General features: G+C 47.8%; 4 protein-coding genes across 9 annotated transcripts; 1 reads left to right on the top strand and 3 right to left on the bottom strand.

Moving 5' to 3' along the window:
- Nucleotides 1-6,150: 6,150 nt before the first annotated feature.
- On the bottom strand, nt 6,151-7,707 carry LOC135679701 (uncharacterized). The gene has a single exon (XM_065193682.1). The coding sequence runs from the start codon at nt 7,705-7,707 to the stop codon at nt 6,151-6,153; it is 1,557 nt and encodes a 518-aa protein (XP_065049754.1).
- A 1,421-nt stretch (nt 7,708-9,128) lies between these two features.
- On the top strand, nt 9,129-11,397 carry LOC135679076 (uncharacterized). The gene is made up of 2 exons (XM_065192479.1): nt 9,129-10,027; nt 10,069-11,397. The coding sequence occupies exons 1-2, from the start codon at nt 9,237-9,239 to the stop codon at nt 11,207-11,209; spliced, it is 1,932 nt and encodes a 643-aa protein (XP_065048551.1). The 5' UTR covers nt 9,129-9,236; the 3' UTR covers nt 11,210-11,397.
- Nucleotides 11,398-12,456: 1,059 nt separating this feature from the next.
- Nucleotides 12,457-13,892, bottom strand: LOC135679075 (HMG1/2-like protein). Of its 6 annotated transcripts, none has more exons than XM_065192473.1 (8): nt 13,720-13,883; nt 13,590-13,647; nt 13,368-13,478; nt 13,233-13,290; nt 13,091-13,135; nt 12,913-12,993; nt 12,716-12,820; nt 12,457-12,633 (listed from the first exon to the last, which is right to left on the bottom strand). In XM_065192473.1, exons 2-8 carry the CDS (start codon nt 13,637-13,639, stop codon nt 12,613-12,615), a joined length of 471 nt encoding a protein of 156 aa, XP_065048545.1. In that variant the 5' UTR covers nt 13,640-13,647; nt 13,720-13,883; the 3' UTR covers nt 12,457-12,612. The 6 variants fall into 6 exon arrangements, with proteins under 6 accessions (XP_065048545.1, XP_065048548.1, XP_065048546.1 ...); XM_065192476.1 differs by having other exon boundaries at nt 12,457-12,634; nt 12,734-12,820; XM_065192474.1 differs by having other exon boundaries at nt 12,457-12,629; nt 12,730-12,820; nt 13,720-13,882.
- Nucleotides 13,893-14,862: 970 nt separating this feature from the next.
- LOC135679980 (uncharacterized) lies at nt 14,863-18,132 on the bottom strand. Its single transcript, XM_065193957.1, has 5 exons — nt 17,916-18,132; nt 17,402-17,591; nt 16,318-16,524; nt 15,218-15,412; nt 14,863-15,130 (listed from the first exon to the last, which is right to left on the bottom strand). Exons 1-5 carry the CDS (start codon nt 17,996-17,998, stop codon nt 14,996-14,998), a joined length of 810 nt encoding a protein of 269 aa, XP_065050029.1. The 5' UTR covers nt 17,999-18,132; the 3' UTR covers nt 14,863-14,995.
- Nucleotides 18,133-23,114: the final 4,982 nt, after the last annotated feature.

Raw genomic sequence — 23,114 nt, 5'->3', positions numbered from 1 at the left:
TCTCGGGCAACACGCGGCCGAGGAGCACAACGCAGGCGGCGGGCCGCGCAGGTGTGGCCTCGGGCAATACGCGGCCGAGGAGCACAACGTAGGCGGGCGGGCCGCGCAGGTGTGGCCTCGGGCAATACGCGATCGAGGAGCGCAACGCAGGCGGGTGGGCCGCGCAGGTGTGGCCTCGGGCAATACGCGGCCGAGGAGCGCAACGCAGGCGGGCAAGCCGCGCAGGTGTGGCCTCGGGCAACACGCGGCCGAGGAGCACAACGCAGGCGGGCAAGCCGCGCAGGTGTGGCCTCGGGCAACACGCAGCCGAGGAGCATAACGCAGGCGGGCAAGCCGCGCAGGTGTGGCCTCGAGCAACACGCGGCCAAGGAGCACAACGCAGGCGGGCAAGCCGCGCATGTGTGGGGTTTGGATCCCTCTCGCTGGGACGTGAGGGGGGCGCGAGTGGCCAGGTAGTTTTTGGTCTCCCTGGGAGTCCAGGGGATGAGTCCTTTTCACGAATCGCCAGTTTCCCAGAAGACCGGCGCTCCATGCCTGTCTTTTGCCACGTGTAGCACGCTCGTTGGCTATCCTGTCAAGCCGCATTTATGGTGGAATGACGTGTTGGTCATTCCGATCCAACACGCCTCGGGAGGAGAAGGGTCGTTGCTTTCGGTGGGATCCTGGCTATAAGTAATGCACAGCTAGCCCCTTGAGGGTCTCCCCATCTATTTTTACTCTACTACTTTGGGCTCTTCCCTTTCGCTTACGTCGATCGTCCTTCTCCTTTCACTAAAGGTCAGTAAGGATGGTGTCTTCTTCCTCTTCCTCTTCGTCTTCTTCTTCGGCTAGAATCGGAAAAGCGGTGATTACATCGAATCCTAACTCGTCTCCGGATGAAAAGGCAGCTCAGGCCCTTGAGGCCCTAATGTGGCCACACGACCTCGACTCGACTATGAGCGAGTCGTTGCTTAATCGCCTTCGGGGTCTCTACGGCATCCCGGAGGAATTTGTTCTCCTTGCTCCCGAGCCCGGCCAGCGGGCGTACGATCCCATTCCAAGGGGTTTCACCCTTACCATTGATGCCTTCGAGGTCGGGCTGCGCCTCCCCCTGCATCCCCTCGTAACCTCTTGCATTTCGTGGTGGCGCATCTCACCGTCTCAAATGGTGCCCAACTCTTGGCGCTATATCGTGGCGTTCCTAGGGGAGTGCCACTATGCCAATATTACCCCGACCCGGTCCCTCTTTCTTTCTTGCTTTCGTCTTTCCAAGGGGTCGAGGGGGTACTATCTGTCCGCTCGAGCGGGCTTTCGAGTTAACGGGGCCCCTTCCAGTAATAAGGGGTGGAAGGGGCGCTTCTTTTTTGTTAGCCGCTCAAAGGACTGGGGGTTCGAGGTCCGGTGGGCGGTGCTTGCGATAAACAATACCATCCCGGCCTTGGACGACGTGGAGCACCGAGAGCTCCGAAGGCTTAAAGAAATCCTTCCAGCCTCGAGGGCCATTCGGAGTATGTCAGAGGAGTGGTTGGTCGAGGCGGGTCTTAGCCCAGTGCCTCGAGGTATGCCCTAAGGGGTAGTTGTGGGGTTTCTTTTGAGGGTTATCTAGTCAGCTGACTAGTGTTGGTGCTTCTATGCAGAGATGGTGCTGCTCCAAGCCCTGCGTGGGGGGAAGACCCCATCGTCCGCGTCGTCCCGCTTGTCGCCCGTGGTGAGAACTGGTTCGAGGGAGGCTCCGGTGGACGTCAAGACCAGTCGTCCTCAGAAGAAGGCGAGGGCTTCTACGAGCGAAGTTTCTGGGGGGGCCGCGGTCCAATCGGCAGGGGCCTTCACTGAGCCGGCGGGCCATGCTGGGGGGAGCCTCGGGAGGGGCGAAGCTGGCACTAGTGGGGAGGCGACAGGGGAGGCCACTCGAGGGCCTTCCGTCCGCGACCTTTGTCGTCTGCCGCCCGGGGGGGAGGACGAGCCTTACCAGATGCGGGTGGTGGGTAGTCTCCCGCGGGGCGAGGCCTCCGATCCGCTGATGGCCCGCTGGCAAGGCCTCACCCGAGGTAGCTGGGTGTGGGTCGAAGGGGATTCTGTGGTCGAGTTCGTCCGCGGTGGGCTTCATCCCGACATAGCCTGGGATTTGTATACTCTGCCCTCCGAGGTCCTCCTCGGCAAGTCTGCTAAGTCGCTGCTATGGGTAAGTATTATTCTCCCCTTTTGTTTGCGTGTTCCCGGATAGCTTTTTGTCTTGACTGGTTCATCTGTAGGGTAATCATTACGCCACGGCGCCAATGGACCACGTCCGGGACGCGGGGCGAGTCATTGCCGCCCTGAGTGGCCGCAACGCCGTGCTCCGGAAGCAGGTGGACGAGGTCCGCGCCGGAGGGGGGCCTGAGGCGGTCGCGGCGGCTGAGCAGCGCGCCGCGGATTCGGACGCGGAGGTGACGCGTCTTCGAACCGAGCTTCAGGCGTCCGAGGCTCGAGCTGCAGAACTTCAGACGCATCTGATGGCGTCAGTGGCCGAGGCTCGCTCGGCGAGGGCGGATTCCTTGGAGTTGATCCGCCGCCTGGAAGAAGCGCGCGTGGAGGCGTGGGGGGCTTCCGAGGCACTTGACGCCGAGATCCGCCAAAGGCTCGAAAAGGACAAGAAGTTGATCGAGGACTACAAAGGTTCCTCGGGCTTTCAACTTGGCCTTGCTCGGACTGGGCGGGTCTCGTATGAATACGGGTATCGGATCGCCCTTGCCCGTTTTAAGGGGCGTCACCCTGACCTGGAGGTTGCGAAAGACCCCTTCGACTCCTTCCCTAAGGATATGAGCATCGACATGCCGGACGAGGTTCCTTTTGACGACAGCCCCGACGCTCCTGGGGAATGAATGTATCTGTACTTTGATTGTTGATGTACTATGCTTTCTGAATAAACGTAGCCTTCTTCTCAGCTTATTGTTTGTGTCTCCTGATGTCTCAATATAATTCTAACTTTCGCCAAAGTCCCCGCTCACGGGAAGAACTTTTTTAGATTTTGTGTGTTCCAGGTCCTTGGCAGAGGGCGGCCCGACATCGTCGCGAGTCGGTATGTACTGACCCTAACAACTTCGATCACCCGATAAGGCCCTTCCCAATTGGGAGCTAACTTACCACACGCTCGGGTTGGGTCGCTAACCTCGGCCTTCCGTAGGACTAGGTCGCCCAGTTTAATGGGTTGGGGCCATACCCTTCGGTTGTAGATTCTAGCAACGGCTCTTTTGTAAGAGAGGTCTTTTAGGTGCGCGTTGGCACGCCTTTCCTCGAGTACATCGAGGTTTGCTTGCAGTCCCTGGGTCGACACCCTCTCGTCGTAGTTCGCTATCCTTGGGGTAGGCAGAGCTATCTTGGGGGGCAAAACAGCCTCGGTTCCGAACGAGAGGCTGTAAGGGGACTCTCCAGTTGCGGTCTTGGGGGTGGTTCGCAGGGACCATAGGATACTGGGAAGCTCCTCCACCCAAGCCAATCGAGCCGCTGACACTCGTCTCTTGAGTCCGCCCAGAATAGTTCGATTAGTTACCTCGGCCAACCCGTTCGTCTGGGGGTGGGCCATAGAGCTGAACTTTAGCTGAATCCCGTAGTTCGTGCAGAACTCTATGAACCGAGCACTGGTAAACTGAGCTCCATTATCGGTGATGATGGCTTCGGGTAAGCCGAACCGGGTCACGATGTTTTTCCAAACGAACTTCTCCACTTGTCGCTCCGTGATCGTGGCCAGTGGCTCGGCTTCTACCCACTTGGTGAAGTAATCTACGCCCATGACGATGTGTTGTTGTTGGCCGGAGGCCGACGGGAAAGGGCCGAGGAGGTCCAATCCCCACTGCGCAAACGGCCATGCACAGTCGATGGGGGATAGAGGGACCGCCGGCTGCTGGGGCATCCAGGTGTGCCTCTGGCATGGGTCGCACCGCTGCACGTAAGATCTCGTGTCTCGGGACATGGTGGGCCAGTAATACCCTTGACGCAGGATTTTGTAGGCCAAAGTCCGACCGGCGATGTGCTCCCCGCAGATCCCCTCGTGGACGTCGGCCAGGACCGCCTGCGCTTCTTCAGGCTCGAGGCATCGCAGCAGGGGTTGTGAGAAGGATTGCTTGTAGAGCAGTCCATTCACCTCGGAGTACCATGCCTGTGTTCGGCGAATGCGTCGTGCTGCGATCTCGTCCTCGGGAAGAATCTCATTGCGTTTGAAAAGTAGCATCTCCTACACCCACGTGGGGCGCGCCTTGGCGGGAGTTATGGCTGAGACCGAGATGGCGCGGGACGGGGAGCTCCTCAATCTCCGAGTGGTCTCCGCAGTTTGGTCCTGACGTTAGCTTCGCCAACTCGTCGGCACGTTCATTTTGGCTCCTCGGCACCCTGGATATCGTAAAGCAGGAGAATTTGGAGGCTAGGCTCTTTACCTCCGCTAGGTACTTCACCATGGTTGCTTCCCTGGCTTCGTATCCGCCGCTGAGTTGTTCAACCACGAGCTGTGAGTCGGTGAAGACACGGATGGCATCCACTTGCATTTCGAGAGCCAGCTTAAGTCCTACCAGGAGCGCCTCGTACTCGGCTTCATTGTTAGTTGCCCGGAACCCGAAGCGGAGGGAGCGTTCGAACGAGCGCCCGTCGGGGGTTGAAAGTACTAATCCCGTGCCCGTGCCGCTCGAGGTCACCGAGCCGTCCACGTGTAGGTCCCACGCTTTGTCTGACCACTTGGGACTTCCATTTTCATCTTGAGCCAATTCCGAAATGAAGTCTGCCACGGATTGGGTTTTGATGGCAGTTCTCAGTGCGTAATGTATGTCGAATTCTCTGAGTTCCACCGACCACTTGAGGAGCCGACCTGCGACATCAAACTTAGATAGAATCTGTCGGAGTGGCTGATCAGTGACTACCTCAATCGGATGGGCCTGGAAGTAGGGGCGCAGCTTTCGAGATGCCAGTACGAGTGCCAAAGCGAGTTTCTCGATCGGTGGATACCGCTTCTCGGGCCCGTTTAGAACATGGCTGGTGTAATAGACTGGTAGTTGTTCCCCTGAGGTCTTTTTGGTTAGGACGGAGCTGACCGCGTGTTAGGAAGCGGCTAGGTAGATGCTGAGCCTTTCCCTGAGAGCAACCGAGGCCAGGCGGGGGAGGTGGGCTAAGTGTTGCTTGACCTGCTCGAAAGCCTCTTCACACTGCGCCATCCACTGGAAGTCCTTCGGGTTCTTCAGCGCCCGGAAGAAGGGAAGGCAGCGATCGCCAGACCGGGATAAAAACCGGGATAGGGCAGCCAGCCTCCCGTTCAGTCGCTGCAAGTCCTTGATCGTCCGGGGGGCTCGCATGGTGATGACCACCCGAACCTTTTCCGGATTCACGTCAATTCCTCTTTCATGCACGATGAATCCGAGGAACCGCCCCGAGTCCACGCCAAAAATGCACTTCGCAAGATTTAGCCGTAGGTCGTGCCTCCGGAGTGTGGAGAATGTCTCGGTCAAGTTAGTTAGGTGGTCTACCGCCGCACGACTTTTCATGATCATGTCGTCGACATAGGCCTCGACGTTCCGCCCGATTTGCGCGGCGAACATTTTGTTCACAGTCCTCTAATAAATGGCACCTGTGTTTTTTAGCCCGAATGGCATAACCTTGTAGAAATACACCCCTAGGTCAGTGATGAAAGCCGTATGCTCTTGGTCCTCGGGTGCCATTCTGATCTGGTTGTAGCCGGAGAAGGCGTCCATGAATGACAGACAGGCGTGCCCGGCGGTGGCGTCGACCAGCTGGTCGATCCGTGGGAGGGGGTAGCAATCCTTGGGACATGCACGGTTGAGGCTGGTATAGTCAACGCACATCCTCTAGCTCCCATTAGGTTTCTTTACTAGCACAACATTAGACAGCCACCGCGGGTACTTGACTTCTTCGATGAAGCCGGCCGCTAAGAGTCATCCCACCTCCTCGCGGACGGCGAGTTGTCTATCGGGGGATTGGCATCGTGGCTTTTGTTTGACTGGCCATGCGTCAGGAGTTATATTCAAGTGATGGTGAGCATTCTTCGGGTCGACGCCCGTTATGTCGGATGGCGACCAGGCGAAGACGTCAGCATTCTCCTGCAGGAAATCGACGAGTCGTTCCCTCTCCTACTCAGGTAGTTTCGATCCGATCCAGACTGTCCGATCTGGACGTTTCTTTATCAACGGAACGTCACAGGTGGGCAGCCCAAGTCTTATTTGAGAGTGTTTCGGCCTTGTATGCCCTAATTCGATTCTTGGTAGTAGTAATACCGTTCTTTCCATTAGTGCTTGTCGTTGTCTTCGGGTGTAGCGTAGGCCACTTCCTTTCCCTCGGGTCCTCCAGGGGTTGGCTGTCGTCGACCCTTTTGCGCATCGAAACCGCTGCCAGGTAACATTGTCTGGACTCTCGGGGGCTCCCCCAAACTTCCCCCGTTCCGGCGTGGGTAGGGAACTTCACCGTCTGATGATAGGTGGAGACTACGGCTCTGATTTTGTTGAGGGTGGGGCAGCCAAGGATGGCGTTGTAAGCAGTAGGGAGGTCCACTACCAAGAAGGTGGTCATCACCGTCTTCGCTTTGGGAGGCGCTCCCAAAGTTAGGGGCAAGGTAACGGTCCCTAATGGCGAGATTGAATCACTAGTGAACCCTATGAGCGCCGAGCAAATAGGCTTCAGGGATTCTTTGGCGAGCCCCAACTTCCGAAAGGCATCCAGATAGAGCACGTCAGCCGAACTTCCTGTATCGATCATGACTCTCCTTACTTGGGCGTTGGCGATCCGAGCCATTATTACCAGTGCATCGTCGTGCTCTGGTTTCTTGGAGTCTTCGGGCAAGAATGCGACCTCGGGGTCGGGGCCGTGTTGGGCGGCGTCGCTCACGACGGAACGGGCGTAGGCTTTCCTTCCAAACATGCTGGTTCCCCCGGCCACCGGTCCCCCAGTGATAACATCGATGTGGAGCTCCACGGGGCCCTCCGAGCGGGGCGAGGATTCCATGCTCCGTCGGACGTAACGGTTGAGGTGACCCCCGCGGACAAGTTCCTCGATCTGCCGTTTCAGTTGGCGACAGTCTTCGGTGTCGTGTCCGCTTTGCCTGTGAAAGCGGCAATGCTTGGACTGGTCGGCAAGCTCTTGCGGGTTCCTCATCGGGACGGGGGCCTTGAGTAACCCTTTCTCCCTTATCTGGAGAAATATCTCCGTCCGGGACGCGCCCAGAGGGGGCAGAGGTGGCGCCAAAGCAGGCGGGTCGAATCGGTTCGGCCTGCGCCTAGACGCGACAGGCTGTTGCCCGCGAGCCGGTTCTGGCCTCACCCTCGGGGGTCGTTCCCGCTTTTCGACCATCCAAGCCTCAGCCACGACGAACTGGTTTCCCCGCTGAAGCATCTCAGGAACCGTGGTAGGGGGTCTCTCCACGAGAGACCAGAAGAACCGGGAAGGACGTAATCCTGCCATGAACGCCTGCATCAAGAGAGAGGGATGAGCGTCAGCTAACCCCCGGATCTGTGTCGCAAAGCGGTTCACGAAGTGTGAGAGGGACTCGTCCTCCCTCTGGTGTAGCTTGAGAAGCAGGGCAACGAATGGTTTTGGTTGTGCGCTGGTCAGGAAGTTGAGCTCGAAGCCTCTGGCGAGCTGGTCGAACGAGGCAATCGTTCTGGTCCTCAAGCCGTTGTACCACATGCAGGCGTGTCCTCTCAGGGTTGTGGGGAACGCCCTGCACATCAGAGCATCAGAGGTTCCGTATAGGGCCATTTGGGTGCGGAAGGCCGCTACATGGTCAGCTGGGTCGGTGGAGCCATCGTATACATCCAAAGAGGGGAGGCGGAAGTTCTGTGGGACCGACTGATCCCGAATTTTAGGGACGAATGGGGATCCCTGATGTGTGTCCCCCCCGTGCTCTCCTCTTGACCTGCGGATCTCCTCCTGCACCTCATCAAGCTGCTAACAAACGAGGAGCAGTTGGGCTCGCAAGGAGTCCATCGAAGCCGAGGAGGGGGCTTCGGGTCCTGCGTGGCCCTCACGGTCCTCCGTCGCTCGATCCCCAAGCGGAGACGACGGGACCCGAGGGGAAGCGGGAAGCTCCAAGGGCTGGGCATGAACTTGGGCGGGCGTTTCCTGTTGCTGAACTGGTCAGGCGGCCGGCGGGTGCAACGCTGGAGCGACGATCGGAATGATGGACCGCACCATACCGATCAGAGTTTGGACTCGATGGGTGAGGTCGAGGAAGGCCTCGGTCGAAACGGGCGAAGGTTCGACCGAGGGGGCGTTGGGTGGTAACAAGCCCGGGTCGTTGAATATCCGCCAGTAGCGCTCCGAAGTTGCGATGGGGTGTTCGTTGCGAAGACCTGCCTGCGGGGAAGGTTCTTCCGCAGCCGCGGCTAAGTGTGACCCCTCGGCCGCGTGTCCGATTTAGTCGGTCTAGTGATACCTCGACATCTTTCAGGCCCTCCTTCTAGCGCCAAAATGTTAGAGTAAACACTTATAAGCCATGGGCTCGGGGCCGACGCGACTCGGTTCGGGACTAAATGACGGGGAATCCCCTAGACTTCTCCTGGGAGCTCTTCTCCTGTGAGCCCGGTGGGAAGCGTCTCGTCTCCATTCCTGCACACGGGTCGGGTCGGAAGCTCGGCCCGACCTCTCCGACGATCAAGTTAGTGATGTGGAGTGAAAAATGATCCTCTTTTGCTTAGAACACGGGGGTATTTATACGGGAGCTTAGTGTTACCTGGAGCGCCTGTCCGCATGGAGCAGGATCGTACCTCTGATGGCGACTGACATTGCGGTTGGCGTGTCGTGAGGTGACGAGCCTGAACGATCGTTAATAGGCCTCGGTTGACGTTTTGGCCCATGCTGGTCAGGCGTTGTCAGCCCGTCAGAGACACAGGGCGTTTTGGCCCAGCTGATATAACGAGAGTCTTGTCATGATTACTACCCCTATCAACTCCCATGAGTGTTTTTCTGGCACGGCAGGTGCAGATGTCTCGGGGGTATTGTGAATATATTGGCGAGGTTCTGATTAAATGGAACAATTCTGAACAAGGCCGGCATGAACTAAACTCGGAAGGCGGTCGAGCAACCGCGTCATGGTACGCGCCCGCCCTTGCTTGGGTCCCAAGGAAACGGCCTCTTTTAAATACCCGCCCTTGCTTGGGTCCCAAGGAAACGTCCTCTTTTAAATACCCGCCCTCTGCGCCTCCTCAAACGAAAGACTCTCTCCTTTCCCGGCGCTTTCCCTCTATCAGCCTCACAGCCAAAACTCCACCACCGGTCGACCGATACCAATGACGTCGTCTCCCTCTCCCGCCACCACCCTCCTCGGCCCGCCCGAGATCCGACATCCCCCTCCCACCTCCGTTACCGCGCCACCACCACAACCACCACCAACGCCGCCTCCCACCGGCGACCCCTTGCTTGACCTCATGGATGCAGGTTTCAACGCCGACCCTTCGCGGCCGCCCATGGGCCTCACGGAGAACCTCTCCCCGACCTACATCTCCTCCGGCGACTCCTGCCTCGACTTCTTCTTCCAGGTCGTCCCAGGCACAGCCGCCGAAACGGTGGCCGAGCTACTATCAGCCGCCTGGGCGCAGGACGCCGCTACCGCGCTCAAGCTTGCCTGCCACCTTCGAGGCGTCCGCGGCACTGGCAAGTCCGACCGCGACGGCTTCTATGCCGCTGCCCTCTGGCTCCACCGCCACCACCCTAAGACCCTCGCCCTCAACCTCCTAGCCATCGCCGACTTCGGCTACCTCAAGGATCTGCCGGAGATACTCCACCGCCTGATCGCCGGCGACAACGTTCGAGCGAAGGCCAAGGCCGAGAGGCCGCATCGCGGTCCTCAGGGCCGTTGCTTCGGCCGCCGTCCATGCTGCCGCCAGTCGGAGAAGCTGCCCCCAACGATAAAGGCAGGGACGAGGGAAGAGAGAATTGCCGCCGATTTGGCCAGGGGCAAGATCTTGTCGGCGCAGTCGACGGAGATCCGGCGGACGAAGCGCACGGAGATGGCGATCAGGGCCATCGAGCGGCACACTCGCGACCCCGACTACCGGTTGCTCTACGACCGCGTGGCGGAAAGATCTCCCTCCGCCGAGCTTCTCGCTGCCGACCTCCGCCGAGCTTTGCCGAGCTTCTCGCTGCCGACCTCCGCCACCTGAGCGCCGGCGAGGTCGCAAAGATCTCCCTCGCCGCCAAGTGGTGCCCCTCGGTCGACTCCTCCTACGATCGCTCCACCCTCCTCTGCGAGGCCGTTGCGCGCCGCGTCTTCCCCCGGAGCTCCGATCCCGACTACCTTTCCGTCTCGGACGCACACTATGCCTACCGCGTCCGCGACCGCCTCCGTCGCGCGGTTCTCGTCCCCCTTCGCCGGGCCATCGGCCTCCCGGAGGTGTACATGAGCGCCGGCCAGTGGAGCATCCTCCCCTACAGCCGCGTCGCATCCGTGGCCATGAAGAACTACAAAAAGCACTTCTTGAAGCACGATCGCGAGCGCTTCACCCAATACCTCGACGATGTCAAGAAGGGGAAGGCCAAGATCGCCGCCGGCGCGCTCCTGCCCCACGAGATCGTCAAGGACTCCGGCGACGAGGTCGCGGAGCTGCAGTGGAAGCGGATGGTCGAAGACCTATCCAAAATAGGGAGCCTGCGGAACTGCATAGCCGTGTGCGATGTCTCCGGCAGCATGGACGGCACGCCGATGGAGGTCAGCGTCGCGCTCGGGCTTCTGATATCCGAGCTGAGCGAAGAGCCATGGAAGGGCCGAGTGATCACGTTCAGCGAGAGGCCGATGCTGCACCGCATCGAGGGGGAGTCGCTGCAGGAGAAGACGCGGTTCGTGCGGATGATGGACTGGGGGATGAATACGGACTTCCAGAAGGTGTTCGACAAAATGCTGGACGTGGCGGTGGAGGGGAGGCTGCCGGCAGACGGGATGGTGCGGAGGGTGTTCGTGTTCAGCGACATGGAATTCGACCGGGCGTCGCCGAATCCATGGGAAACGGACTACGAGGCGATCAGGAGGAAGTTTGAGGAGAGCGGGTACGGGGAGGCGGTGCCGGAGGTGGTGTTCTGGAACCTTAGGGGCACGTCGAGATCGACGCCGGTGGTTTCGACGCAGAAGGGGGTGGCGCTGGTGAGCGGCTTCTCCAAGAATATGGTCAAGTTGTTCCTGGAAGGGGATGGGCAGCTCAGCCCGCGGGAGGTGATGGACTCGGCGATCTCCGGCCGGGAGTACGAGAAGCTAGTGTTGTACGACTGATGGTGAACACGCCATCCAAGGGTTGATGAAGCGGGCCATGGCGTTCTTCGAGTTCTTAAGTCAATGTATGTATGCCTGGTTGCAGCCTTTCTCTAGGGGGTGACAAGTTGATTAGTGCTCGTCGTTGTGACGTTAATAAATTTTTAATATTCGATAACAACAATAATAAATCCTAATTATTTCATTTATTTATGATTTTTTACATCTTTTATTTTTTTCTTTAATATTAAAATATAATATTATAAAAAAAATTACATAATTGAATCATGATTACTATATAAGGTTATTATACTACCTCTTACGTGACGACGGTTCGAGTTAAAAGAATCCGTTCAATACTTTATTTACATGGAAACGTTTTATCAGGAAAATCAACAAAAGATTAATAAAACAAAATAAATTTTAACTCAATAACAATCTACAAAAGCTGAAAAAGTGCGAAAATGAAACCACAGGAACAAAGCTGATTCCCACTTCATCCTCTATCAATCAATCACATAAACCTTTTCTTGATAAAGACAATTTTTCCCGGTGTCCATCAGTCGCATGCATACAAATGTCATTCGCGTGCATTAAAAATGAACTATACAGATAAAGCATCATAAGACAGCACAGAGAACAACCTTAACGATGAAGCCCAGCTGAGTAAGATAATACTCATCTCAGAAAACAGCAACATGATAAACCTAATTCTACTGTAATCATACAACTCCTGACCGGGGAGTACCCTAGCTCAAGACATACCGGAACGACTCACCATGTTCTACGGTAGGCAGATGGTATCATGCAATTGATCTCTAGAACTCAAATGCTCGATCAACACAAATTGGTAAATCAAGTAGGCAAAGCACAATGTTTTCTGCTGGCCTTGTCTGAAATAGTAATAATCCCTTGGAGTTATCAGTCCACATCTCATATTGGGTCATGCAATAGATTGTAAGAATTAAAAAGCTTAAGGGTGGAGAAACATAAAACAAAACACGTTAAGAATGGACAGAAAATGCAAGCCTTCAAAGCCTATGGGCCAAACATATCAAATGGTAAAGAGTTTGGCGCATATCTCAACTAGCAATGTCAAGAACAGTTATCATTTTCACAGATCACGACTAACTAAACTGATAACCACGACCTATTTCCTTCTTGTCAATAAATATATCATAATAGCATTCCTTTGAGGTGGGGCAACTAATACCACTAAAACCATGTTCATGCACCCAAAATATGCCATCCATGAATAACAGATGAACTAACCCCAAGTGGCATTAACTTTTTTTTAGGTAGATGAAAGTAAGTACATGTCGTTCAACAGCCAAGTAATGGTTCAGCCATCACAGAAGACAGTGGTATGCCAAACTTACTTCAACAACTCTGCCCCTTCAACTGCACTTTTTCTCATAGTTCTCTCAGTCATCTTCCTCCTCTTCCTGTTTAACAAAACAAAGATAAAAAGGTTAGCACCTTTTCCCACTGCAACTTAACAATCTATGGAACTATTTTGACAATCACACAAGCCTCTTCACTTCCCTCTTCTTCCTCTTCATCATCATTCACCTCAGACTTGGATTTGTCAGACTCGTCTTCATCACCAGCCGCATAACTCCCTCCGCCAGACTACTCGAATAGCCATCAAGAGAATCAATAGTTAGCTAACTGATATGTGAAAAGGTTGAACCAAGGCAAACAGGTAGATGTGGGAACTGGACCTGGTTATTATTGTATGTAGCTAACTTCTTCGCGTACTCCGTCTTTAACTTAGCTGCTTTGGTCACATAGGGAACCTTCTCCTGTAATTAACCACAAAAAAAAGATCATCTTTATTTAGATCAAAGCTTTCAACAGGACCATTGATCTAAAAAGGGGCAAGCTGTGGTGATCGCGTACATCTTCTGACATGGACTTCCACTTATCCCCACCAGCTTTACCAACCTATTTGATCAAAAAAATTGAGATCAAATCTTTTCTTTTATGATGAAAATTGACATACTAGAACAGATGGATCGGTAGAGAACATAGAGGAGTTTACCACAGAGACCGACTTATTATTCGGGTTCTTTTCCTTGAAAGACTTCCGGAACTCTTCCCTGCCATTTCAAACCAGCAAAACAACGTAAATCAAACAATCAATCATAGAAGCCAAACAACGGACAGAAGTACCCACATGAAGACAAAGAAGGCACTGGGAGGCCTCTTAGGCTTGTTGGGATCCTTGGCGGCCTTCAATTTCCTCGGCTTCTTACTCGCCCGTTCCGATCCCTTCTTCGCTGAAAGCCTTGAGAAAACAAAACATAGAAGTACAACCAGGTCCCAAAAGGACTTCCTAACTCCTAAAACACCGATCGATCCACCAGCCAAAGCAGAAAGGACAAGAAGAGATCCTCACTTGTTATCGGCCTTCTTGGAGGCATCCGCCTTTGATTTTACCCGTTTCATGGAGAGACCTACAACAGAAGCCATCAGATCCGTCATAAACAACCCGAAAAACAGCAGAGTGACAAGAAAGAATTCCTCACCTTGAGAGCACAACTTCGCGGGGCGGTAGGGAGGGACGGAAGAGGCAGAAGAGGAGCGATCAGGTCATGGGAGAAGGAACGCCCGCGGCGCGGGGGCGTGGGGACAAGTTTGATCAAACGGTTCCGGTGGCGGAACGAGGCAGAACGATGGAAGCCCGACCTACGGCTGAACTCTGACGGGGACCCACACAACCAAATCCACGATTCTTTTAGGAAAAATCACTGTTTTTTATTAATTTATTATATAATTTTTTTATTGAAAAACAAAGAAAAGACTTGAGGATTTCTTAACGAATTCTTTTTTCATCATAATAGTAGAATCTTGGGATCGCATCTCTTCTCATCTCCAATATAGTCTAAAAAAAATTATTACTATTTTTTGGATAAAATTTTGTATAATTTGTTTTGTGGAAGAATAAAAAAATTTTATTGGTGTAGTCCTATATAAAAAATGAGTAAGAATTGAATTGATATGAGTCTGATGATTCTATTATCGTTAATTTGGATTTAGATATTTTGATCCAGTAATTTAGATTTGAAAAACTAATAGGTTAATTATGTCATCAAATCATATAATGAATTTGCAATCTAAAAAATTATGCTTAGGTGGATTTGATTCGGACTATGTCAAGATCTTAATGAGGGGATTATAATATCTTGATTTAGTCTCACATATTAATTTATAAAAATATAATGAATGTAGTTCTAGCATATTTTGTTAATTTATTGATTTTTTTTTAGACAGAGATAAGATGATGAAAGATGTGATTCCCACTCAACTTTTCTGGGGCTTGAAAAAGACATAAAAGTAATTATCAGGGAGAATATTCTTTCACTCGTACCATTTTATTTAAGTTTGACTCTTTATTTTCTTTAGTTTTGTGATAGTTTTTGGTCTCTTATTCTTTTTGTCAACCTAAATTGAACATATATCCAATGAGTGTGATTCCCAAATTGCTACATTTGTATTATCTCCAAAGGACCTCCTTAAATTGTGAAAAGACTTTCAACATTATTTGCCAACTAAATATAAGAAATTGCCTCTTATGAAAGAATATATATATATATATATATATATATATATATATATATATATATATATATATATATATATCCATCCTTATGTTTGTGATGTTCCGAGATTACATATCAGTGGAGCGACACAAACTTATGTTACAAGGAAATAAATCCTTTGCATTCAGATTTCATGTAGAAGGCAACAATTGGGACAACGGTGTCTGTCCTTTAACACAATTATTCTCAGATGCAACTCTACTCACTGTCCCTTCTCTATATTGTAAGCAACAGTGTGCTCCTTCCACACTCCATTCTCCAAGTACTTCTCATAGAAGCTTACATTTCCAGTAGTCTTTACAGATAAAGCAGCAGTGCTTCGCGTTCCATATCGCCCCTGTATGGATCAAAGAAAAAGACTAGTTATATGTGTTTTGGTTCAAAGAAAATTATCATATGGAAGATGTTTGGATTCAATGATTACTAATTCGGTCTCAACTCCTACAAAAACAGAGCTTAAATTGAGTTCCCAATTAGGATCACAGCCGGTGTTAGGCAGCTTTTCTCTATTAGCCTTTGTAGTGTCAAACATCAGCTCTTCGACCATGTCCTCTTGCGAGATTTCTTCATCTCCATGCTTCAGAATTATGTCCATGAAACTTGTGCCAAGGCGCTGCGCCTGCACGAGAATGAAGATGAACTAAGTAGTTTTGCTCCACTTTGTATGAAGCATGAGAAACGTATAGGATTCATAGACATAATGTCAGTGATGGCTTTCTTGTCATTCAACCACTTGTTGGTGCCTTCTATTTCTTGTGAATTTTATGTTCATAAGAATGACAATCTCAGTGATGGCTTTCTCTTTTCATTGTGATCTTATCACTTTGTTTACTTTCCTATTACCAAAATCTCAAGGTTCTTCAATCACTGATGAGGTTTGCCAAACAGAGAAGCTAATAGTGCTACTGAATAATAGTTTCCATATGTTTAAGCTGCCGCTTTCAAGATAAGTTTTCAATAAACCTAATGTAGGTTTACTGATCTACTCTAGAGTGAAGAAGTATGGTTTCAACAGAAAGGACATGACATAGAACTTCCCAAATTATAGCAGATTACATATTAAGTAAATATGCATGTAACTGCATGACAAAGTATACAATGCGTAACTTGTTTCTTGGTTTCTTTCCTTCCTCCTTTTTATGTTTTTGCATCAAAACTTTGTTAAAGGTGACCAAGGTGAGTTGGTCTTCCAAGCAACTCAATAGGAATCAGTGTCATCAATTTAGTACTTGCTCGATACCTGATATCAAATCAAGTATTACGGCAGGCAACATGTTTTATATTTTTACCATTATGTGCCACTTTAATTGCATGAACTGTTGTGATGTACTATTTGTCAATACAGGAAACCAAAACTGTACGATTAGTAAAGATCCAACTAAAATAGCAAGGGAAAGGACATTAGCATCAGTGAAGAACATTACAAACATATTCTGGATGAATATAATCATCAAAACACAAATTATGTCATCTGCTAAACCATTCAGGAATTGGAATCAGAACTCTTTATGATTACTTGCTTACCTTAGGCCAAGGAGAGTCCAACTTTGCATTGGAGAGCACATGAAGACCTGGGGAGACCACTTGAACAGAAACAGGCTCTCCCTTAGGTCGATTGGACACATAAACCATGAGTTTGGAAGAAGTATCAGCTACTATGAGGTTGAAACCATTGTATTCATTTGCTTCCTTTACCAGATCCTCTGCAAATTCCACAGGGCTCTGTCTATCCTGAAATGAAAACCCAATGCCAAAAGAGAATAATGCAGAACCTTCACAGAGATGCAAACTTACAAACTCTTATCTAATTCTGTGATTAAAATCAAATGCATTATTGTGCATGTGAGCTGGCGAAAAGATACAATGTATCTATCAGCAAAAGAAATCAAAGTTAACAACTATGTAATACTCTTAAGCACATATGGACAATTACATCTTACAAACAGAGTCCAGTGACCACCTGAAAAAGGTAAGCATCCATGCCAAACATACAATAGCAGATAGCTTAAGTTATCACAACAAGGGTAATCAACATGACCATTCACACAGATATAACCATCCAATGAAACCAAAAGGACCAAAGTGCAACATAAGTTTTCTTAACAAAAGTTTATTGTTACCTTTAATTTAGAGTACTAGCTCTGCACATATCTAAAATATTACACATCTCAGGAACTCAAGAAAAGCTTTACATAATGAGCACAAGATAACATGTTCAAAACATATGCTAAGACAGCGGTTTATGAATTAACACACGTTAAGCCGTACTTGCAGTAAATACCAATTTTCATGTTTAAAGTGTAGATAGGATAAATGGAAAATTTTCATGTTTACTAGGTTATGAGAAAGCACAATCAAAATGGAATTCTGTAGAAACAAATGTGTATCATGCATTTGAAACAAATGAAAAAAACAAAGTAATATGAACAAAGAATAATAGCAGGTGATGATTACATAAATGCCATGTTCGATATTTTTATGTTTGGAAGCATTATGTTTTTCTTGTCATGGCAAAGAAGATTGCCAAGTTTCCAACTAAACAGAGAAGATGTTTCCAACAAATGAATGAACGGAAGATATCAATGTCAAGATCATAAAGATACAGAACCTGCAGGAACCTGAGAGGCAATTCTCCTCTGCTCTTTGCACCGGAGAGAAGGTCAGGCTCCAACACATTAGTCAAAAAAGCCAGCCTTCCATCCTTTGTGCACCCCAGCCAAGTCCCACCAGCTAACCCATCTCTCCCTCCCAGTATCTTCTGAAATCCATCTCCCCACCATGCTACTGGTTTAGTAGGCCTGCCATCCAGTGAGATCCAACATGATACATGTTGATACTATCAATTGCATATGCAAATTTCAATTTTTGCAAGCATTTATGAAGGAGATGACAATGATATATACTGGAACTAATCACCATCAACAATCTTGTATATACCAACAGGCAGTGCAACATATGGAGATTTGAAACTTGTGAAGCCTATATGGAGGAGTTGAAAATGAATCAGGTTTGATGCAGTGACTAAAGACCATGTCCACATTGATCCAGACGAGAGATCATATGAATTCATGGAACGATAATACAATGATTGAAGCAAACTTAGTGAAAGGTTTTGATCATACCTATCATGGAACTCATCTCTATTGAGCAGAAGGAGAAGTGGGTAGACAGGGTGAGACTGCCACAGCCATGCAGCAATGCACATTGTGACTCTCGATTCTGCTCTTATCCCTCTCTATACCTCTTGCCTCATCTTCTTTACAGGAACTCACAGTATATATACTGCTCAACCCTCCACCAACTTGCCAAACGCAGCAAGGGAGTAGCCAAACAAACAGCACACTGCAGTCACTCCAGTGCCCACCACTCCCAGCTATTTCGATGACTATATTAACTAGGGTAGGCAACCGCCCCAAGTAGATTATTGGTACGCATACATGATGAAGAGATGAGTCGGTTTGTGACATGCAAAGAATCTGATCCCTGGCCTAACTGCAACTCTGAATGAGTTGAAGCAGCCTTGTTACCCCATCTTCTTTTCTTACGCAAAACAACAAGCTACGGCAGTGCACCGACCGGGCAACTTGCTCATCATCCTGTGGCTTCGACATGGAGAAGATAACACCATGCAATGGCGTTCGCAAGTATCCTTGGTTTCAGGACTGGAAGTAACTGTAAATATAAAATCTGTAATATATTATTTGTAATACGAAAATACTTTGATTGGAATCAAATAACGATATATTGGATTTACGATACATACCTTTCAATGTCATATGAAAAGAATTTGATTAGATTTGTAAAGGCACCATCGGATCCGAAAACCTCTATTTATCTGTAAGGAGAACTAGACTCTCCTCTTCTCTTCCTATATTTTCACAAGACTATTTAAATTGATAGATTAAAGACAAGGAGGATGAGAGAGGAACCGTAATCTCTCAATATCACGATACATCCCATATCATCAGGTCACACACCGTGTAACCATGTGTAGTTTCATGTTTAATCCTTGGGAAGTCTTTTTTATATATAAGCGCAAGTAGAGAGTCTATGATAAGTAATTATGAGAGTTCCTCTCATCAAGAGTATCTCTTAAGGAATCCTACCTTAATATCGACTTCCTTTCTATTGATTATAACTTTCATCATAATCCAATCGATTTATAATATATCTTATCAAATAATTAGGGCTATATAATCTAATATTCTCCCACTTGCACTAGTAATTGATAAGATATAAAAAAATTTAAAATCAAAATAAAATAAAAAAAATTATTTGATATTAATTTCATCTAATTTGATTTTAAAAATTTTGAAAAGTATTTTATACATAGCCATGAATTTTAAAAATAAGTCAATAAGTTAAATAAGTATAATAATACTATATTAAATCAAACTATCAAAGCGAGTCATAGCGGTTGTATATCATCAATATCATACTCCCTTCTATGTACCATAATATTGTTAGCTTTTTATAATATAGCTATAATTACCCCTCTAATTTGTCTTATCAAGACAATCTTCTTTTTATATTCAACTATAATATGCATAAACATGATAGTAGAAATAAATAATTTTAATTAAGCAAGAAAAAAATCAATAATAACATTCACCTAAACATGCATCACCATATTGGTTTACTTACGAGTCTTATTCTAAGAACCTGTTCTTTAAATATTTTAGATTATAAAGCTTTAGTAAATATGTCAACAATCATTATGATGGTACTTAGGTTTTCAATTGACACTTGTTGTTCCTAGACTCTTTCTTTCACTATCGAGTACTTTATCTCGATGTACTTGGAAGTACTATAGTATTTGCTATTCTTAGAGAAGAAAACTACTGCGGTGTTATCATAAAATATTTTCAGTAGCTTGACAATTGAGTTGATCATACCAAGTCCTAAGATGAAATTTCATAGTCATAAAACTTGATTTGTTACCTCAAAGTATGCTATAAATTTAGTTTCCATTGTTAATGATGCAATAAGCAATTACTTTACACTTTTCTAAGAAATTGCCTCTCCTACTATCATGAATATAAATCATGGAGTGGATTTCCTACTGTTGAGACAATTTGCAAAATCAACATCTAAATATTCTATCATTTCAAACTGATCTAATCTCTTGTATATGAGCATATAATTTTTTATCCCATATAGATATCTCATTATTTTCTTTGTAACTTTATAATATTCTATTATTAAGTTGCTATGGTATCTACTTAACATTACAATTGTAAAACTGATATATTACTTTATACAAGTTTGAGCACATAATAGATTTTCAACTGTGTATACATAAGGAATACCCTTCGTTCGATTTTTTTCGAAGTCATTTTTTAAACACTAGTTTTGATTGCAATTTTTTACCTCTAATAATTGGTGTATCATTAGCTGAACAAAGCTGGATATTAAATCTCTCCAAGACTTGGTTAATATATCCTTTTTGAGACAATCCTAGCAATCCTTGAGATCTATCATTGAGTATCTCAATACCAATAACATAGGCTATGGTTAAGACTAAAATCGGCACTAAGAGAGGGGGTGAATTAGTGCTTATGATAAAAGCATCGACGATTTAGAAAAACCATTTCGATAAAACCCGTATCGGAAATGATATCGAAAGTGTGCTTTACTTGAAGTAAATGTAATAAGCAGTTAAAATAGAGAACAATAGTAATGAAGAACAAAAAGTGAGCACACACCAAATTTATAGTGGTTCGATTATTGTGACCTATGTCTACTCCTGATTCCTCTTCCGTCGAGGCCACCGGCATACATTAACGGTCTTCCTTCAATGAGCGAAGACCAATTACTCTCTTAAAACTCTTTCTCCTTTTGATGATGAAATAAATTGATAGTATTCATGATTTAATTTACATTTTGAACAACACAAGAAGCTTCGATCAGAGAAAGATAATTAAAGTAGGAAGAATCATGTTGGGCCGGAGAAAAATATGTCAGAAGATTGGATGTCGCATCGGAGGATCGGTCGATGTAACGACAGAAGGCTTTGGGCCATGGTTTCGGGCATCGGGCTAAGAAGAGCAGATATTGTGCCAAGGATATTGGAGTTGCAGAGGGCAATTAGTCGATTGGGCAATAGGCCGTAAGAGAGGACGATGTGCCGAAGAATCAGACTAAGCGTCGATAGACCAATGACATGCCGAACAATATGATTCATGCTTAGTAATAATTGTCTAGATCGAAGTATGTTTTATGTATGCAGGATTAACTACGATAGTAAGGCATAAAGCAAAATGAAGTCTCGGAGTTGAGAATGAGATTTTGTTGGGAGTTCGAGAGTTCATCGGAAGTCCGGATGGACGTTTGTAAAAAGTTCTGCCGGAATTGATCAAGCAGTCCAGGAGCTTGCCAAAGAAGCTCATTGGAACTCGCCAAGAAGATTGTCGTAAAGTCTAGGAGCTTACTTGGAGTTCGCTGGAACAATATCGAGAAATCGTCGAAAGTTCGTTGAAAGATCGCCAAAAGCTCGCCGGAAGAAACCTTGACTTATCGAACTTATTTAGCTTAGTGTATGCCTTAGAATTCGTAGTTAGCACATAATTGGGATTGGAATTGGACCAACCCAATTAGAGACTAGTTGGGCCCATATAAGGACTGTGTTGGGCCAAGTGAAAAGGCCCAAATAGTAACCCAAGAGGTGGCACCGTCGTGGCACAGTTCCGAGACTGTGTCAGGCCGTGGTACTGCCCAAACACAATCTCCGAGAGGCTATCAAGTGGTGGTACCATCAGTTTGGGCAATGGTACTGCCCAGTGTCAGGTGTCAAGCGATGGTACCACCAGACTGGGCAGTGTTACTACCTAGTGCAGTGTTAGTGTTAGACTAACACTAGTAGTGGCACCGCACAACACAGGTGGTGGTACTGCCTATACCCGAGAAACTTTGTATAAGACTTTTTTAGGCTCCAAGTTTGAATCAACTTAAAGCCTATAAATACTCCTCTTATCCCTGGTTAAACAACACACAACTCTTCTCAAAGTTTGAGAGAGTTCTAAGTGTGTGAACTCACTCTATTTTAATTGTGTGTGAACTCTTCTCAAAGTTCTAAGTGTTAGAATAGTTTGAGAGAGGAGTAAGTAAGGGTGTAAGGGTTATCTCCTAAACTTGGTAAAAGGAGAAAGAGTTGTAAAAGGTGGTTAGTCTTCGCCTATTAAAGGAAGATGGATAGTGGATGTCGGTGGCCTCGATGAACGAGGAATCGGTGGAGTGGATGTAGATCACGATGATTGAACCACTATAAAAATATGGTTTGCGTTTCTTTTGTGCAATTTACCTTACTGCAAGCCTCCTTAGTTGCTTAATGCTTTCAATACGTTTACGAACATGCTTGCAAGTTAAGCATATTTTCGGGATTGGTTTTCAATGTATGAAAGAATTTTCTAAAACCAACGTTTTTATCCGTTGTACTAATTCAAACCCCCCCCCCCCCCCCTCTTAGCGCCGACTTGTTCCCAATAGAGACAACCTTTACAAGCCTCACACCTTTATTAGAATGATCACAAAGCTAAAGAAGGAGGAGGACACTTAGTACCTCTTTAACACTTTTACAACCCAAAATCTTAAGACTTTTGTTCACACTTTCGTGCTCTTTCATGCAGGAAAGAGTGGGGTATTTATAGGCCCCAATGGCTTCAAAAATGGAGCAAAAAATGTCTCATCCCATATTTTCGAGGTATTGGTGGTACCACCGCCAGTATTAGGCGGTACCACCGCCTGCAGATGATAGTGGGCGATACCACCGTCTAACTAAGCCTTAGAGATTGGGCTTTAGTGGTCCCACCACCTGATAGGGTAGTACCATTGCTTGGCAATATTAATTGTCGGGGGTACCACCGCCTTGTTTAGGCAGTACTATTGCCCAGACCACCTAGGAGGCCAAGCCTCAAGCAGTTTCATTGCCTAGTATAGGTAGTGCCACCGCCTGATGTGGTTCTAAGTGGCTGAATGAACTATCCAGCCAGCCCAAATCAGTCCTGTTTTGGATCTAGTTAACCCCTAATTGAGTTAGCAGGATTTTTCCTAAAAGTAACTCAAATTAAAGTTCTAACTATAATAGTTAACGCTAAAACAATTAAGATACAAGCAATCTAAGTTGTTTGGCATATCAATTGTTTAATCAAACTCTCAGTGAACTTTCGGCAAACTCCCGATGATCTACCAACGAGCTTTCAGTGAACTCTTATCATCAGGTCACACACCATGTAACCATGTGTAGTTTCATGTTTAATCATTGGGAAGTCTTTTTTATATATAAGCAAAAGTAGAGGGTCTATGATAAGTAATTATGAGAGTTC

Source organism: Musa acuminata, chromosome BXJ1-7 (genome assembly GCF_036884655.1).
Source record: "Musa acuminata AAA Group cultivar baxijiao chromosome BXJ1-7, Cavendish_Baxijiao_AAA, whole genome shotgun sequence".
In the NCBI taxonomy this organism is placed as follows: Eukaryota; Viridiplantae; Streptophyta; class Magnoliopsida; order Zingiberales; family Musaceae; genus Musa; species Musa acuminata.
Note: the sequence above shows the minus strand (reverse complement) of the source record. Positions and strands in the feature narration are given on the sequence as shown.